Below are 20,134 nucleotides of genomic sequence, written 5' to 3' on the forward strand. Positions count from 1 at the left end.
CTATTTTTTTATAAAATACTCCCAACTCATTAGCGAATAGCAAGGGTCATTAGTAGTAGCTATATTTATGTATCACATCCAGTACTTTGACTTTAGACCATCACCAAGGATGAAAAATATTGTAGGTAGTAGGTATAATTAGTCTATTTCTTCAGGGGCATTCACCTGTAGCCGTGCCGTTTAAAATTAGTGTGAATGGCCTGTACAGAAATTAGAAGTAGGTAACGTATATTCACGTGGTAGAATAAACTAAGGACAGTTATTGGACTGTAAATTAGATTTAAAAATTAATCATAAGTAGAAGTTTAAGCTAGAATAATATTACTTATTAGACCATAGGCTAGATGATAGTAGCAATAAAGCTACCATTTTATAATGGTGCTTTATGGTGAAAAAAAAAGGTATATTGACGTTTATTAGTGGGTACCTACATCTCTACATAGTATAAAATAAAGTCGCTTCCCGCGTCTGTATGTATGTATGAACGCGTAGATCTTTTAAACTACGCAACGGATTTTAATGCGGTTTTCACCAATAGATAGAGTGATTCAAGAGGAAGGTTTATAGCTGTAGTTTAATTCTCATAAAATTAGAGATCCCTAGAGAAATTGAAATAATGTGAATTAGGTCGGAAAAAATTCCTCTCATTTGAGAGTTTCCGAGGCAATGACACCACATTAGTATCTACATTGCACCCATGCGAAGCTGGGGCGAGTCGCTAGTAACATAATATGACGACTCTCTAGTATCGTGTCGTTACCTCGATCGAGGTACGATCGTATAAGTACGTTAGGTATTATTTGAGATGGTTTAGAAATAAAAAACAATTCAGAACTAAAAATAATAATATTTAATTACATACAACACAAGTATACTAACTAGAGTGTAAATAACTGTATTATTAGAATATAATCATTCACTATAACATTTTTGGACCATAATAATTTGAGCCAATTAGAAAATACGGAAACGTCACAGTACCTAAAGCAATTTGATTACATAATATGCTTAATTTTTAGAATTAACATCCGAAATCCACGATGTTATTAAAATTGAAGCACGACCACTCTATCCACAATATTGTGTTTTTGTGCAAACTGCGACAATTTTAATAAGGCCTTTTGAATAATATTTTGAATTTAACCACAAACATAATTATCATACTATTGACACTCTTAATGTATAATATGTGATAAAATAAAAATAATTAAGTACATTCGTAAAGAAAAAAATAATGATTATAACAGAAGAATGTCACAGAAAGTGTAAAATATCACTAGATCCATAAGAAACAGCTAAACGAAAATCTATATACATTATACATTTTTAATAATATAAAAAAACGTGTATAAGGACACAACTCTTTTGTTTGAAATAATGTTAGGAGTTTTCTGCCTTAGTTCTGCAAAAACTATTTGTATGACACTCACACTTTTAAAGTTATTTTGAAATTAAGTTGGTAGGTAAGGATTCTGCATGTATTACAAGTTAAAAAATAAATATAATTTTATTTGATAACACATAGTTCATTTGAAGAATAATTCATAAATCAAGACATCAAACCTAAACTTGTATCATATAAAAATCATATAAATTGGAAGAAGACTATAAATGCCGATGGAATGATTTTTTATACAATATTCATAACATAATCTTTGATATGTGCAAAGATATAATATTAACCTTACACTAAATACTTAGTATATGCCCTTAGTTACATTAAATACTCTTAAAAAACTAAACTTTTAAATTAAGCTCCAATCACTAAAATACTTTGATCTAGACGATAAACCTGTAATTTCTAAAGTATGTGATATAATAAAAGGTCAGATTGTAGTCAGATTAGTTCTAAAGAATTCATATCACACCTGGACTGATAGCCTAATACTGAAAAACCATTTAGTATTTGAGCGCATCTCAGTTATAGTCTTGATTCACATTAACTAAGTTTTTTTTAACTTATGAGTCCAGATGCACTTCCTCGCTGTTTGCAGAAGAGGTGGGTATTCTATAAAATATTTCAATAAAATGTAAATTTACGCTAATGATCCATTTGGCAAGTTTGGAAATTTTTTATGTAAATTCTTGCCTCAAAAATCTTTGTCGAGTCGTTTTTGACTCATTATATTTAGCAAAAGTATTTGACAATGATGCTCAAATCGAACATTTTTTTTAAATTATAATTTGGTAACTAAAGTTGCCAAGTGGAACACCAGCCTTAAAAAATAATAAACGAAAGCCTTTGATTGAGTAATTCATACAAAATTCTATCAAAATTATTTCCTACAATTACCTTATATAATTGCGACAGTAAAAATATCATTTAAAAAGTTCGTATAACATACATATATAACATTATTATACTTACAATAGTTACTATAAAGGGTACCGCAAGGCATGACATTAGGCCCTTTATTGTTTAATCGTGTTTAGCTACATCACAAATAAGTTCGAGTGCAAATTATTACATAGTTTCTTAATATTGGCAACTGCTCCTGACATAGAGATTCAAGGCACAAAATGTATCTACAATGGAATGTAAAAATCCATTTCAAACAATAAAAAAAATAAAAAAATAGAACAGACAAAAATTCTATTAAATAATACGTATTGCTCATGTGAATGTTATATTATGTTATGCATAGTATTTAGGATGTTATTTTTAAGATTACAAAATATTAACCGTGTTCTATAATTTCATAGCACCTTCCATGGAAAGTGATTACTGATTATATTATACCTACATTTGATAATATACACCTTAGTGCTTACCACCGATCTTCAATCACAAAAATAGTAAAATATGAACTAAATTTCAGATTTTCAATCTAACATAAACGATATCAGTAATTTATCAACATTGATGTGTTGCAATGCAATATAATTAATTATAAGCAAACAACTATTATGTTATTTAAAATAATTTGTAGGATGTCCAAAAATATAATTAATAATTAGGAACTTTAGTATATATTCACTAGTTACTTAGTTCATATTTTACGGCGAAAATTTCTAAAAATGCATTTTCTAGTAACAAATGGATGGAATTTGACACCTATTCAATACAAAACATTTTACTACATCTAAAATTTATTGTCCATGATTAAAAGTTCAAGATGTGGAAACAAATAACAATCGTTGTAACTTTACAAAATATGATTGTTTTTACCAGAAAACAACAAAATATGAATTTATATAATTTTATTTATATCAAAAAAATATAAGTAATATTGTTGATAATTTATTTTCTGATTCATCAATTTATCAAAAAAAAAATGAAATTTTTCGTAACAATAATTTTGCTTGGTAAAATAAATGAATTAATAAATATAATGTAAATATAAACAGTCAAGCTACTGTCATCGAGGCGTAATATTTATTTCAACAAGTAAAGTATCGACCAAAATAAACTACCTAGGAGTAGCAACAGTTCTCATCTCAGTGTGAATGATTATTATAAACAACATTTTGTAACGTGAGTACCTACAAGACATGTGAAGAGAGGTATCTCATATGTAAGTACGCTGCAACTTAGATTTCATCACTGCTTTCTATTAAGCATGCTATTAAGTCCTCAAACCCAAGTCTTGCAATTTAAAAAAGTGTACCTACTAGCGCATTTCTCTTAAAATTACACTTAACTCACGAGCTATCAGAGCAGCCAGTGTATGTTTATATGTAAAAAAACCTGCCAAGTGCGAGTCAGGCTCGCGCAACGAGGGTTCCGTACTACAGTCGTATTTTTTCGACATTTTGCACGATAATACAAAAACTATGATACATAAAAATAAATAAAAATCTGTTTTAGAATGCACAGGTGAAGCCCTTTCATATGATACCCCACTTGATATAGTTATCTAACTTCGAAAATTGAAAATACTAATTATTAGTTTATAACCACAATTTAATTATTTTTTGTAATGTAACCACAAATTCACAGTTTTCAGATTTTTCCCCTACCAAACTACCTAGCTACCAAATTTCATGATTCTAGGTCAACTGGAAGCACCCTGTAGGTTTCTTGACAGACAGACAGACAACAAAGTGATCCTATAAGGGTTACGTTTTTCCTTTTGAGGTACGGAACCCTAAAAACGTAAAAAAAGTATACACTGGTTACTGATTCACGTACAGTTTACGTTAGCTTGAAAAGTTACATTAGAGCCTGTTTCCATGGAATATAAACTTGTTACGAAAGCTTCTATGTTTATGTAATCCTCAATTATATTGATATGTTTTTGAACACAACATATACTCATTATATTTCTATATTTACCTAATTATAGCAAGTTTTATATTGTTCTTTATAAATTTCAACAGTCATAAGATAACCTTCCTTTAGAGTTGATTAAGATGGTTTCATGTTTGAGACTGTACCATGAAGCACCATAAAATATATATAAAGCATATACGTTTACACGCGCCATTTTAACCTTTTTTTTCAATTGTCATGTCAAAAGAACGACTTTAGAACATACTTTATAGGAGAATCGTACTTTTGACATGACAGTTGACACATAGAGCTAAAATGGCGCGTGAATTCTCATTTTGTATGGACTATATTTATAATTCATTGTCTATCACTATATTGATTCATTAGGTACCTAAGGATCAAATAGGAACGATGCTTGTGTTCGATTTTGCTAAAATTATTTTACAATACGTTTGCTCGTAAAATGGCTCCTGCACCGCTATTAAAACTTACCACCCTTAAACGAATCTATAAAATTCTTACTATTTAGATTGGGTACCGTAATAAAAGGACAATAATATTATAGAATAAAAATAATTTAAAAGACAGCGTCATCTAATCCTATAGCGCAATATGAAACAATTTCATTTAAAAAAAATACTTTCAACATTGCTTAAAGCAATTTGCTTTTTAATATTATAAAGTTTCTAGTGTTCAAAAATAAGTTTTAAGTAAGTACATTATACCATATTATTGTATACGAAATAAATCTATAATGGAATGCTCACGGCACCAGCTAACTCAATGTTCAACACTGAATCATAGCCACCTAGCACATTGACAGTTGGTTGCATTGCTTACATTGCTGCTTCACTGAGTGATATTAAAATATTTTGTCATAGAAAACCTTCAATTGATTAAAAATAAATGACAAATGAGCTTGGTGAATGATAATTCAGCGTTAAACACTTAGCGCTGATCACTATAGTGGAATGTTTGTGTACCTACCACATTTGGAGGTACGGAATTACCAATTAAATATCAGTAATAAATATAAACGACCGTCGTACATACTGTTATGTTTCAAACTTTAAGAGAAATAACCCTAGCGCGCTGCCCAGCGCTTTCCATACAGACAGACAAAATTTGATGTATATTAACCAATAAGTAAATGGATTTTTTTTTACTTTGTTATAGACGTTTTATAGACGTTGCTTACTTAGCCAAAGCATTAAACATTTGACAAATCAGCATTAAAAATAGATGATCACATGTACCGCACCGCATTTTTCGCTGTATGTGGTACGTACAGGTGACGTCATCCGCATTTCTCTGACATGTTCCATGCGATGCGTTGCGGGCTACAAAGTGCAATCGGCTTTTAAAGGAAACTAATCATCTACCTACAGTATCCAACGCTGTAAACTGCACGACTATTTATCGTCACGACAGAGTGGGAACGGCCTGCTCACGATATTTTCGGTATAAACGGTATATGGAAGTGTGCAGGCTCAAGTCGTGGATTGCCTCGCGCGGCGGTATCTGTGCAGTATATACTATAGGTGCAGGATCTGACCGTCGTCCTTGCTGGGCAGGTGCGGGAAGGCGGGCTCGGGCTGCTCCTCCAGCGTGACGGCCGTCAGGTCGACGATCTCGTCGTGGTCGTCTTGATCGAATCTGGAACAAATACAAGTAATTTATAACTAGCTGATAACCACGATTTTGTGTGCGTGGAATTGGGTTATTTTTTAAATCACGTCAAAAGCGATTTAACAGATGGGCCGCATAAAGCTAGCAGACAGACGGTTAATTTCACACAATATTAGTATGGATTCTGTGGTATTAGTACCTGTCTTCGTCGGCCTCGCTGGGCGGCTGCGAGGCGCGGGGCTCGCGCGGGTCGGGCGGCGGCGGGCCGGCGCGCTGGTTGGCGGGCCGCACCGTTATTATAAGGTTCGACGAGTTGGCCACCATCATGTCCGTCACCTGAACAAACCATTCATTAGAAAATCTATACTAATATTAATAAATAAAATTCTTTCACCAGTAGAAAGCTACAATCTAAACATTATAAAGTCACCTGGTCCAGGGTCTTGTTGGACACGTCGATGCCGTTGACCTCGAGCACCTCGTCGTTGACGCCCAGCAGCCCCGTGGACTCGGCCAGGCCGCCCGGCACCAGCCGCGAGATGAAGATGCCGGGCGAGCGCTCCACGCCGTTCGGCGTCACCCGCACTGACGTGCCATCTCTGTAAATTATAAAATCTATGATTAATTATTTTGATTGATACTCAGTACTAATATAGTAAATGTAAGTGTGCCTTTAAAGTTAGCCCTTGACTTCGATCTCACGGTGGTAAGTGATGATGTAATGTAAGATGGAAATGTGATGATGTAGTGTAACTTGCTACTTTTTAGCCCAGAAATTCGGAATTCCTAAATTTATTTATTACAAATATTAAAATAATATTAAGTCAAATTAACTATTGTAATTGAGAAAAAATTGGGCTGGTATTTCGCTTCGTAAATGTTAAAGAAAGAAGTTACCAACGTTTCTAATGTAATTATTATATTATGTATTAGGATTACTATAGGTAATATTGCTACCTAAAGCTAGAAAGCTGTCCTAATCTGATAAATTACGCTGTTGGTTTTATACTCATGGGATACTGAAATAAATGATTTAACAGTTTTGGGAAACACTGGTAAAATGATGAGAAAATATAAATGAAGTTTTTATGTAATTAATTGTATGATTTGAATTACCTTATAAAGAATCCTAAAGGTCTGTCAAAGCCATGCTTGAGTAATTTCACTCTTCTGCATGTCTCTGGAACTATATCTACATCTATTATGGCTGACACCTGAAAAAAAATACAATTTATTACATTAACTAACTTATGCTCGCGACTTCGTCCGCGTGGACTGCACAAATTTCAAACCTCTATTTCACCCCCTCAGGAGTTGAATTTTTTAAAATCCTTTCTTAACAGATGCCTACGTCGTAATAGCTATCTGCATGCCACAAACTTCAGCCCGATCCGTCTAGTAGTTTGAGCTGTGCGTTGATAAATCAGTCAGTCAGTCACCTTTTCCTTTTATATATTTAGATTATTATAAGTATTGATAATTAGCGGATATAAAGTACATTGCAAGTTGCACAAACTGGTGACAATTTGATAACTACTAATAATTCTTATGCTCAAAGATCTGACAAATTTTGAAGAGGTAAATGGTGATATAATTTTTGTGTGTGTTGATAATATGCAACGGTAAAAGTAGATAAATCTGGCAGGTGAATCATAGGTCATGACTCCTTGAGGTAAGAAGGCCTATATTATTGTGACACTGAGTTTTAACAGACAATCGCATTATTGTTTCGATTGACTAACACTCTTCCACTATAGGCTTAAAGGCACAGTTGTATAACAATACCATAATTTGAGCAAGTAAAACAATAGAGTCTTGGACTGCAGTAGGAAAATGTTGTGATTTTTTGTATAGTGGTAGTTTATGGGGTTATAATTATTAAAGAGAATAATAAATAAATAAATAATTTAAAAAAAACATGTTTTTTAAAATTATTCTTGCAATGTTGGTGCAGCTTTTTCGAAATCATCCAGCTGTACTCTGTAGCTATCAAACTACTACAGTAGGCCTACAGCTCTTCGGATATTGGTGATGTTAAAAGAACTCACCATTCTAAAGTCGTGAGGATTAGATATTGCGAGCCCTTTGTTCTTAGCCGGAGTGCCGCTCAGTATCGACGAGATTATGTTTCGCGGTCGCATCGTGCCATAGCCGTTCAGTTCTTCCAGACTATCTCCTAGAGCAAGGAAATAAATACTTTAGTTGTAAAATAATTATTTCTAAAGCAGGCTACTCACACTCCCATACCCTTCCCGTTTCGAGGAGGGTATGGGTGTTTTTTTCTTGCTTGGTGTAGTACGGTATTTTACACCAAGCAAGAAAAAATCTAAAAATGTATAAACAAGATAGTTTTCAGTTTATAAAACGATATAATGACTTTTATAATTTTTATTTACGCATTATACCGTAGCCGCTATCTTTATTGCGCCGGTGACGTCACATGGATTGAAGTTGTAATGTATTTGATTTCACTAAGAAAATGTCGTTGTTTATCAATCCGTGTGACGTCATCACAGTTCATGAGTTTTTAAAGATGGCGGGTAACGTGTTCGCACCGTTTGAAATGCATAATTTAGATGCATTTTTATGGCACTTATTGATGGAATAAAAATTTTGTGATTATTTGGTAGTTTATTATCACTTTAGGATTAAAATTATACACTTTTCAAAAAAGGGTGAAATAGCCTATTTTTTGAACGTATCAAATAACGAGAACAAAGACGGATACAGTAATTAAGAATCCTTTCCTCACAAAGTTAGTTGTAAATTTCTCGAGCAGTATTGGAAATAATAAATAAAGGCTTTGACCTAGATAAGTTACTAGCCAGACATGGTGGCTTTGAAAGGAAGTACCTACATTGATGTGACTAATCAACATGGCATAGAACTCTATTTGGTAACCTGCTTCCAGATGTCTCATTACTTGGCATTTTAGTCTTTGTTCTAATATTCTTACCATGAGAACTTGGTATTTCTTTGTCATCAACTTACACCGTGCACAACAAGTGACAAATCACCGTTTTTATTTCATAAAAAATAGTAGATATAATTTGTTCTTGCTTCTACTGCCTTAGTTACAGTCAACGGTCAAGGAGTGGACGGAAATCCGAAAAATTCACAGTTCAAAGTTCAAACCACATCCGTTTATGCGCTATTGTTATGCTCCTAGTAGAAAGCTTTACCTAATATTCTTAGAAAAAAAATATGGTACGATATTTTGTGGTATTATATCAAACACTTCACATGTAATCGGTCTATTAAGCGATTGATTTAACACAGAATAAAGCAGCTACTGTCCTATACAACAATGAGCAAGCTTATGCTCTAATCCGTTAAACCAGATCAATCTGTGGGTAGTAACGTGCAGTAGGTATTAGTCCGCGACAGGTTGAGTTAGCAATCGGGGTATGGGGCCGCCCAGCACACCCGCACGTCACCCGTGCTCGCCCGCACCGGATTAGCGCGGGTGATGTGCTGGTGTGCAGGGCGTTCCCTCCACAGTTACCATCTCGACCTGTCGCGTGCAATAGGTATGCACTCTATGGATCGCCAGCCCTCTACACACAGACATAAGCGTTACCTATTGTTCCATGTGTTACGGATCTCCGCAAACACCTGCTTCTATCCAAAATATAGTTTACCTTACGCTGGCCATACACGATCAAGTTTACAGCGGACGTGAAGCAGCATCCAGTAAACTAATAGCCATACACCGTCAAGTGTGCATGACATCATATGGCCAGTGTCATAGATGTATGAATTTTGCATGTGTAAAGTAAACTAAATATTTTATTAGCTTGGGTGCAAAAACCGCAGCGTAGGTAATCTCTACGCGTCTCGTTTACGTCATACATAAACCGTCATTACACGTCATTTAACTTTGAATAAAAGGCTTGTAAGCAACATGTACCTATTTACCTCAACATCCACGATTCTTTCAGTACTTATAAAAATATAGCAGGGTCATTCGCGTGGTTTAGAATAGACTAAAAAATCCCGTAGGAACTCTTTGGCTTTTCGGAATAAAAAATAGCTTCTGTCCATCTCCAGGAAGGACTAACTAACTACACTAACTACTACTAGCTACAAACTAACAAATTACACCTCTCTATAAGAGTATAGATTGGGAAAGTGTATTTTTGGCCGGACACAACGTTTGCCGCGTGTGGTCCGCGCTGATTTTTGTGGATTATCAAAACATCTTGGCGTATTTCGAAAATGGTATTCACAGTTCACACATTGCCTAGCACTTGCCGAATGGGCCAGTGTGCACTACAGCCGATCATCTGCTTGGCGACGGCTGGCATCTCGTCTACAACATACAACTGGAAATTTCTGTAGATGTCGGTCCTATTGTTATTTTGTCACGGCTCAATCGCTGAACATAATAAGTTTGGCACGAAAATATCTAGCTTGCATTCTGAACGTTGACATTTTTAAGGTTCCGTACCTCAAAAGGAAAAAGAAACCCTTATATGATCACTTCGTTGTTTGTCTGTCTGTCAAGATACCTAAACGCCGTCGTTCCCGTTGACCTAGAATCATGATAAGCAGGTAGGTAGGTCTTATAGCACACGTAAATAATAGGGAGGTAATTTTAAATTAATAGCCTTAAATATTGTAAGCTTATCTTTTCTCTATGAGAAGATAGATCACTTCATAGAAACCTTGAGCTCTTAATCTTAGATGAGAGGTCGAGGCATTCTATAAATAGACTTGCCTTGTAATGAAAAATTTATTTTCTTCTAGGGCTTTCCGATAAGGTAGCTTTTAACTCATAGGTACTTGATAGAGTAGATATTAAAGTGAACTCATTTTTAGGGTTCCGTACTTCAAAAGGAAAAAAGGAACCCTTATAGGATCACTTTGTTGTCTGTCTGTTGTCTTTCAAGAAAACCTATAGGGTACTTTCTGTTGACCTAGAATCATGAAATTACCAGGTACGTCCGAAAAAGTTTACGTAGGAAAAATCCGAAAACCGTGAATTTGCGGTTACATCACAAAAAATATCCTAATTTTCACATAATATTATATATGGCAACGTCCGTCACTAACTACCAGTGTTCTACATAAAAGTGTTAGGTATACCTTGTACGGTGACGGTCCTACTCGCACTTGACGAGTTTTTTTGAATTATGTGCAATAACTCAGAATTTATAAGGCTCTGATAGACAGATGGATGGACAAAATATGCAAATTCGCCAAGTAGACTCGGTTACCTCGCGTCACTCGGTCAAACATAGAACGGTCATAATAACGGGAATTGACTGCATCATTCAATTGAAATCCTTAAACAAAATCGCAACAGTATGGTAACAACAGTACCAAAAATACTAACAAAAACGTTATAGGTATCTAATTCTGTACATTCGCTACCTCATTAAAACGATGCGCTCTGCTGGATAAGCTTATGGCATCTGAATGAGTTAGCGCACCGTGAAAGTTACTGGATTAAAAATTAAATAATTTAGTGCAAGATAACAAACAAGCGCCACAAAAACTACATGTCACGACAATGTTTGACGAACAATCGTACAAATTCAGTCGTAGATAGGTACTTTATAGAATAGTTTCATTGTCTTTTTGTTCGTTAACCTTCTAAACTTCCCTTTAAAACGTTGGTCTTCTGAGTTCTACTCACTTCGAGGAGCAGACACCCTAAGGCTTGATTACTTTATTTGGTTGGTTGTTGGAAGTAAATTTCTATGTTCTATAATATATTATATTTGTCATACAAAATACTAAAATACGTAGCGAGACCAATAATTAGTCTTTAGTATACTAGTGGTACACTTTGATTCAACTCAAATCAGCGTCTACTTTTACTCAAACTACAAATACCTTACCAATCAAATCAAATCAAATCAAATCAAATCTTATCAAATTCGAAAATGTGAATGTCTGTCTGTTAGATATGGCTGTTTTCATGGCTCAACCGCTGAACTGATTTTGAAAGATACAAAGATAGCTTTCAAAGACTTCAAAGATGGATGTAGGCTACTTTTTTATCCTGAACAATCAAAAGATCCCACGGCATTTTTAAAAACCTAAATCCACGCGGACATTTCGCGAGCATCTTAAACCAGCATTTTTCTAACTCTTGAACTAGGCAATTACTACTGTTACCCGTGACTTTATCCGCGTCCCGCGGGAACAGTCTTTTCCCGTGAATTTTCAAAAAAAAATCTTTCATACAAACCACAAACACAACAAAAAAAGAATTAACCAATTCTAAAGGTCTATATACAATACTTTCGGCCACGTTCTGTACAGTATACTTTTGGATAAAGTAGATTTCTAATGGTGAAAGAATTATTAAAATTGGTTCAGCAGTTTCAGAGTTTATATAGATTACAAACAATCAAATCTTTCCGCTTTATAATATTACTTATATAGAAAAATGTTTCAAAATTTCGAGAATATCTACAGACAATGTTCCATAAACATACCTTGCAAGGATGATTCTACACCTTATCACAATAAGTCACAAGAGTGTCACATTCTATGCTAATATGCCATTGCAATGATTGCCATATCAGACCTGTACAATGGGCCATAAATTTAAACATAGTACTCTGCTGCCTTAAAAATAAGACCGATTTTATGATTTATATGTATAAATAATTATAACCTAAGGTCGCCCATCGTATATTCGCGTCAATGCAATATTCGCACATAAAAGTAACCATTAGCAAAAACTTTACAAAATTCTATACCAAAGTAGGTCACCTTATTACCTCAATTGAGAAATTAGATAAAGAATCGGCTTTTAACTGGAGTCTCGGAGCAATTATCGTGTATCCTTCACAGGCACTTGTGGAGGAACTCGATTGATTTACTAAACATGTTACAATCCTCAATCAATATACATTATAATTGAAATTAATTAAAAAAACGGATCAAGTGTGAGTCATACTCCCACACGGACGGACGGACGGACGGACGGTCTTGTATCATCATACAAGAAATAACACAAAAAAAAATTGCAGCTACAAATTCTCATATGCTATAAGAGATTGCTGCCTGCCAAATTTAATCATTCTATGTCTACAGGGAGTGCCCTATAGGTTTTGATTCCCATGATGGGTCTTAACAGACAAGACAGACAACGAAGTGATCCTAGAAGGGGTCTTCTTTATCTCTGGAGATACAAACTAAAAACAACCATCACTAATAAAAAACCTTATCTTTATACTACTTGACCTGCCCCAGCTTAGCACTACCTATTCCATAGACAAAGTATGATATTAGAATACTGATAAACATTCCTGTGAAATAACTGAAATATAACAAAAACCGTATTGAATAATTGCAATGAGAAGTGTTGTTACCTACCATTTTTTTACCAAAATCAATCCTGTTACTAATAGGAAATAGGAAAGAAATGAACATGTATGTTATGTACTACTTAGATAATTTTTAAATACACATCAAAATTATGGAACTGACGGGATTACAATCTTGCTCATTATCACACTATATATATATCACACTGAGATCTTTTGACGTCTAGGCTAAGGTTGCAAGGATGGCACTATTGCCAATTTAACTATTAAGGTTAGGCAGTTTATTCCGGGTTGGGTCTTTTGGATTTAATGCTCAAGTGTATGAAGTGCTGGGATAACCAAACCTGTAGGTTTAACTGCTGATGTGTGGCACAATTTTCAAAAATAAACATTTTTCTCTTTTCTTTCTTTTAAAATGTGTGTAAAACACAAAATTAGAACCAGTTTTTGTTAAGTGGGTGGATGAGTAAGACAGAGGACTATGTGCAGTAAACTCTCTCCAAATTGACTGAGTCCAGCATTCAACACATACAAGCTGATGGATGGATGAAATTTGACTCACCTTTCCTTTGTATAATAACCCTGAGAAGTGGTCTTGCTGTGAGCAAAGCCCTAGCCAAGTTATCATCATTGTTGATAGGCAACAAATCACCATCTCGAGGATCTGTGTAGCTGATCAGGAAAGCCACATCATGCAGTCTATGAAGTTTTTCTATTAATGCTTTGAAGTCCTCATATTTTAGTTTCTCTGTCCTATTCAGTGAGAAGCGACGGAATTCTGCATCAAACTGGAAAGACAATTTCATTTTTATGTAAAGCTGCAATTAATATTTAAACATTATTTAAATTAAAGCCCGAGAAGTAAAACAGACATTTTAATTCACCTTTCATGGCTCATTTTGTTATGAAAACTGTTTTCATCATTATTTCAACAAATCAAAATATACACATAGTATAGTCACAATATAACATATAATATAACATAGGTACACTATCCAAGTCAAAGAGTTATTCAAGTTTGTATGTTTTATTTTAATATTTTTAAGTACTTTTAATTTAGATTTAAGTTTATTTAATAGAATTGAGTCAAAGAGTCTCATTTGCTAGCTTTCTTATTTTGTCAAAAGTCATTGGTCAATAGATTGGTGTAAGTTTACTTTTATTTAATAACTTGATCAGGATGATTACAATTGTAATCATTACTTAATAACTTAATCTAAATTATGACCAAAAAGCTATTAAGAAATAGTTTAACTGAGTCTTTTCACAAAATGCCTGTCCTGCTTGGATAAAGGAGGATTCATAATGATGATATGAAATATACTATAGTTGTAAAGTTCAATTAACCAAATGGAGGAAAATTGCAGTGAGGATCTAAGGGTTATTGTACCACAAGAAGTACCTAAATAAAGTAAATTATGTCGACAGTAAATAATTTTATTATTCTCTATAATTATGTAGAGAATATGCTTTATATTTTGGCCTAAGCAATTTTCAGATTTATTCTAGTCATGCAGATTGCAAATAAATTCGATTAGTTAATACTGTTATCTCCATAACTTTACTAGAATTTAAATTAATTAATTATCAATTACAGACCTGCAGATCAATTTTTTTGTTTACTTTAACTTATCCCTGGGTCAAGTTTTTATCAATAGGATAGATAAACTGATAGTAAACAGTTCTATAACACCTTTCAGATTTGAAGGTAAAGTCCAGGGGATAGGGAAACTCAAATATTTAGTAGTTTCATTGCAAAAATATGAATCACAATCTTTTAAAGTAAGGAAATTAGAAATTTTGCTCCCACATACCTTAGTCTTAACTTCAACACTTTGGCTGTCGATTCGAGCGGCGATTTTGTTTTTCGACATCTCGAAAGCATTTATCACAATACTATAATTAGATTATCTTTAAACAATTTAGGCACTTATTTTGATAATTATTAACATTGTAAAAATCAAAAGTTTCAAATTGATTAGACTTCATTCAACACCACTCTCGCGTCGTAATTTTGGACAGTTCTGTTTGGTTTACAGAATATTTCTTGCATTAGTAATATTTAACCAATCACACTAGTGTTGCTGGCAAAAGCTGGGCTTTTATTGGTTGAAAGTTTGAAACTTAAACATCTATTACAAAATGCTCTTAGAAAACAAATAGTTCCTTATAACGCATACCTACACCTCAAAACCAACATAAAATAATTTTACGTGAATTTTACCTATTTTACCAACAACATCCTACTCTATGCTCGTGGCGGTCAAGCGGCTTGACGTCAAGTACGTTAATTTTTGCTTGAGTCAAGCATTTTGACTGTTGACAAAATTTGCTTGATCCTCCTTGAATCAAGCATTTACGTGCTTGACGCGTGATTGTTGCGATTTTATATTTTTGCTTGACGCGACGTTCGGGCAGCGTTCGATGTATGAGAAAAGTAGCGTTTGCTTGATTAAGCTGCTTGAAGGGCACATCAAGCGGCTTGATCAAGCAAAACAAATCTATATTCTACTTGCTTAACGTCAAGCCATTTAACCGTCCCGAAACCGCTTTAGGCTCATAAAAGCTAGAATTCAGAGCCGTAAAGGCAGTTAAAAACAATTATAAGACGTAGTGATTATATACTCTTTGGTGGTCATCCGTCATTATAATGCCGGCGCCACACATTGGATATATTGGCTACAAGTTAACTATGGATTTGCCAATACACCAATGTGTAGATCGGGCTTGGACACAAACTGAACATTGCGTCCAATAGCCAATGTCAACCTGCCATGTGTTGGTTTTTGTATACGTTCAAAGGGGAGGGGAGTGAAGGGGGTAGGCGGGCGCGCAACTTGGGTCCAACGTCGCTTCTCGATCCACACATTGTGTGCATCAGTCTCAGTCAGTAGGCACTCTGGAGTCTGGCTTAGTGCGCGTTGGACGTGCGACATGAATTCTACATATTATGAGTGTTCGGATGTGAATTAGACTTACTTTATTCGATCAGCGTGCATTTTATCATCCAGAATAGCCTTTTCCTTGGTTTATTTTTCCTAACTGCAGGCTGAACTTGATTTAAAATATAATAATAATATGTGCTCAATGGGTGGGCGTAAGTATAGTCAGAGCTAATAGTTTTCCATTCATGACTGCTGTTCGTAAAGAATAATTTGCATCTGCTCGAATATTCAACGGTCCAACTTTGCAATGCTCTTGGCTAGTGTGTTTTCAAAAATGTGTTGCAGGCAGCAATTATGTGGCCGCATTGGGTTCAATAACTGGCCATTCAATTCGTAGCCAAGCTTGGAACAAAATCATATCCAATGTGTAGCGCCGGCATAAAGATTAAAACATCCAGGGCCGTAAAATAAATAAAAAAAAGAAGATTCAAAATGTTAAATTTATTAGAAAAACAAAAATCTTAAAAGTAAAAATGAAACAATTAAAAAATACAGATGCGGAGCGCTTAAACCCATGTTTAAAGGTATTTTCAGTTTTTAACTAGTTTTACTGAATGAGTTATATAACCAATAAACTTTATTTTTAACTTTCAGGAGCAAGAAAAGTCGTATCAGTGCCTTAATAAAAACGGATTTGATCACGAAAAGTGTGAACCTTATTTTGATAACTATAACACCTGTAAGAAATTCTGGGTAAGCCATTTATTCGTTTTTGCATTACCATAAAGTGTGCTCTGCGAAGGCAACCATTGCATAATATTTATAAGCCTCCCTCAGTTTCATAGCCGATATTATATGAGGGGTTTGTGGCCTTGTATGTAGTGACAGCAGAATGCAGATCACTTGTGAACACTTTTGACCTGAGTGAACCTTTTTACTTCCTTAGGACCTCTAAGAGCATGTTAAGCTTACAATACAATACAATAGTGTATATAGTAATAAATTACAATACAATAGTGTAAGACTGAGACTAAAAGTTGAAATCCCATATTCTTAATTGAGATGTACGGGGCAGGATCTGAGAGCTTACCACATCCAAGACAACATGTGATTAATGGATCTCTATCCATTAACTTCACTCTTCATCACTAAATTCACTAAGGGAGTTGCACTAAGTTTCTTTTCTTCAAGAGTCTTTTATATCAAATATGTATATTAAACAGAGCTCTTATATGGTTGAGACAGTGGAAATAGTGGATTGTTTGTACAAGAGAATAAAATGGGTTTTATGACCGAATTATACACTCTGCTTTTGACATTGATTGTGAGGAAATGAAACAATAATATTATGATAATAAGTACCGCATATGTCTATTTAGTTGAAATTAATTAAAGTGAAGTTCTAAAATTTTGTAATGAGAGTGTATAGCTCTCAGGTCGGGAGACCTATATAACCTCACTTTAAGTGAATTTATTATGGAAAATGTTACTGGCACTATAGAAATTCAAATTACATACTTACAATTTTTTTCTGGCCTCATAGATTCTTGGTTACTTTACACACTTCACTTTCACTCTACTTCATGCACTAGAGCATAAAAAGCAGTTTTAGTCCTCTCACAAGCTTTATCTGCATGAGAAGTGAAAAAATATTTTAATTTCAGGGTAAAGTGTCAAAAGACAGAAGAGCCAGAGGTATAGTGCCATATTTACCTGATGTTGAGGACAGGGAGAAAATAAAAGCAGAATATGTTCAGAAAATGGGAGGAATAAAAGCAGAATATGTTCAGAAGATGGAAGGAAAGCTTAATTAATAAATAATAATTACATTATACATATCGTTGGTCAGCTAACAATACTGCTCAAGTTGGTGGTTCTGAGATTATAGCCATTGGAGGCAGTTTTTAGGTGTGCTACAATCCACCTATCAGATTCAACCATTTCAATTAATTTTGCAGCTGCTATTCAAAAATCATTGTTACAGCATTAGTTCAGTACACAGCAGAAAATAATGTACCTGTAGAATGAGATTTCAGCATTGTGGAGTGCTGTCTCTGTCACTCAAAACCACTATCTCTTTGTAAAGGTACATGTTTTAAGATTAATAGAATATTAAGTGGTGTATTAGCGTTATATTTAAAAGATACAAATTGTGTGTAATTCAGTTTTACTCCATAGGGAGTATTATGGAAGGTAGGTATATTTTTGAGTTTGTATACAACAGAATTAGCCATTTATTGTATTATGTAACTAATATTTAATTTAATTTATTGATTGCATTTTACTAAAGGCTGAAGTTGTATGAATTTAAATTACCACTTTATTGAAATGTAAGTTTTATACTGTGATACCTATTTATTATTTATACAATAATGTAAATAGACTTGGTGGTTTTATGCACAATAAATTACAATTAATATATATATTATATTGGCTAGTTTACTCTCTTCAACCCTCCCAAAATTCAAAATTTTCTCTTAGGCTGAGATCTATACATTGTTCTTTGACTTCGCTCAGACTTAAGACATTGTTAAAACTAGAGAGCGTTATTTCGCTTGCATAAATCTATCTCGTTTTAATTGAAACAAAAGCCTATCTATATCTAGTCACTGTTGAACAAAAATGGAGATAGTATTCAAAACTAATAAAACAACTAATTTCTTTCTTAATATTATATTGTCACATGGTAGTGTTCAGCGATAAGCGATGACATGTCAGTCTGTGTAAAAGCGATTATCTAGCTAAGAGTATTACTAAGCTATCACAATCATAATCAAGGCAAATTGGGAAGAACATGTTCCAACATACAACCAATTAGTTACTAGACGTTAGAAGGATTTTACAATGGCACAGATTTGGATGTAACTAAAAGAAAAACAAATCTTTTTCGCTGCATTTACTTCTTTCTACTCCAATAAGAAAGGGATGGGTTCAATTTTAATTGTAAAAACTGGAGTTTGACTCTGGACGTAGTAGTCCATTACAATTTCAAGTATGTATCTCTAACTAATATTTTCTTATTGAAGTAGAAAGTAAGATGCACTACTTATTAATTTTACCAACTTAAAGTATGTGTGAAACTGCACTATAACAAATCATAATATATACGATTTAAGTAAGGAGTTTGAACTTGCCACACTCTTTATAAAAATATTAAAATATCTAATATTTCTTCAGGGCAAACATGGCGCACGATGCGTCATCGTCGTGTAATATTATGTGACGCCAAACTAACGGCTTACAGTCACACTCACGCGTACCGCGTATTCGTTCCAGGGCAGAGTTATTGCGCTTAGTGCTTATCGTAGAGGCGCAAACACGCCCCAGTTGCAATTTCAGAGCGATCTAAAAGTTTGGCGGCACCTGTAAATTACACCAAGTCATCGCAGCCAACTTCAGAAATCTTTCCATAGAGCAACATACAGTACCCGACAGGAAATATTGTACATCCCTTTCTAAAGGTCGATGTACAATATTTTCTGCCGGCTACTGTATAGTACGTAACAGGTCGAGATGGCAATCGGGGTATCAGAGCACTTCACCCGCGATCGCCCTCACCGGGTTAGCGCGGCGGATGTGCAGGTCGTCCTCACCCGATAGCCATCTCGACCTGTCGCGTACTATACGTTTTGTCGCTCTTATTCTGTTATTTTTATAGTGTAAAGCTAATAGACATCAGAATCAGATGGTTCATTTGAAAGAGTAAACGTCTCATTTGGTATGTCACTTTTGATTTATTTTGTATTCAGACGTTTCATTTATAGTGAAGGATGCCGAATGGAGATAGAAACGAACAAAAATGAACCATCTGATATCACCATAACCGATAGCCACGCAAGTAGAGCTCGAGTATCCCATACTGTCCTCTTCTAGAGACAACTGAATTGTCAGAAAAAGTTTTTAAACCAATTTAAAAAGTCCACCCATTTAACGCCTAGTTTTGTTAAATATCTAACATTAAAAAGTTAATTATTTTTAATTAGTTATGTACAGAATTCCATTTCTTCTCCTATCATAATTGTTCATGAAATTCTTTTAACACTGGTTTCATTATGATTTTCACAACTAGTAACAGGATTTCTTAGTTAAAAATTAAAATATAAGTATATAATCAATAGGCT

The 20,134-nt window shown here is 34.3% G+C and overlaps 2 protein-coding genes across 2 annotated transcripts; one reads left to right on the forward strand and one right to left on the reverse strand.

Annotated features, from left to right (window-relative positions):
* Positions 1-827: 827 nt before the first annotated feature.
* par-6 (partitioning defective protein 6) lies at positions 828-15,172 on the reverse strand. The gene is made up of 7 exons (XM_034970226.2): positions 14,943-15,172; positions 13,691-13,916; positions 7,891-8,018; positions 6,959-7,056; positions 6,273-6,441; positions 6,042-6,178; positions 828-5,869 (listed from the first exon to the last, which is right to left on the reverse strand). The coding sequence occupies exons 1-7, from the start codon at positions 15,000-15,002 to the stop codon at positions 5,749-5,751; spliced, it is 939 nt and encodes a 312-aa protein (XP_034826117.1). The 5' UTR covers positions 15,003-15,172; the 3' UTR covers positions 828-5,748.
* A 1,269-nt stretch (positions 15,173-16,441) lies between these two features.
* On the forward strand, positions 16,442-18,441 carry LOC117983616 (coiled-coil-helix-coiled-coil-helix domain-containing protein 7). Its single transcript, XM_034970232.2, has 3 exons — positions 16,442-16,597; positions 16,668-16,766; positions 17,678-18,441. Exons 1-3 carry the CDS (start codon positions 16,547-16,549, stop codon positions 17,825-17,827), a joined length of 300 nt encoding a protein of 99 aa, XP_034826123.1. The 5' UTR covers positions 16,442-16,546; the 3' UTR covers positions 17,828-18,441.
* Positions 18,442-20,134: the final 1,693 nt, after the last annotated feature.

This window comes from Maniola hyperantus, chromosome 7 (assembly GCF_902806685.2).
Source record: "Maniola hyperantus chromosome 7, iAphHyp1.2, whole genome shotgun sequence".
In the NCBI taxonomy this organism is placed as follows: Eukaryota; Metazoa; Arthropoda; class Insecta; order Lepidoptera; family Nymphalidae; genus Maniola; species Maniola hyperantus.

Excerpts from the sequence above, each read along its gene's own strand:
- LOC117983616 (XM_034970232.2), top strand. The coding sequence starts at position 16,547 with ATGAAACAATTAAAAAATACAGATGCGGAGCGCTTAAACCCATGTTTA. Across the intron at positions 16,598-16,667 it reads GCTTAAACCCATGTTTAAAG|GAGCAAGAAAAGTCGTATCA; the intron begins GTATTTTCAGTT and ends TTTAACTTTCAG. Across the intron at positions 16,767-17,677 it reads ACACCTGTAAGAAATTCTGG|GGTAAAGTGTCAAAAGACAG; the intron begins GTAAGCCATTTA and ends TTTTAATTTCAG.
- par-6 (XM_034970226.2), bottom strand. The coding sequence starts at position 15,002 with ATGTCGAAAAACAAAATCGCCGCTCGAATCGACAGCCAAAGTGTTGAA. Across the intron at positions 8,019-13,690 it reads GGTTATTATACAAAGGAAAG|GAGATAGTCTGGAAGAACTG; the intron begins GTGAGTCAAATT and ends TCCTTGCTCTAG. Across the intron at positions 5,870-6,041 it reads AGCGAGGCCGACGAAGACAG|ATTCGATCAAGACGACCACG; the intron begins GTACTAATACCA and ends TATTTGTTCCAG.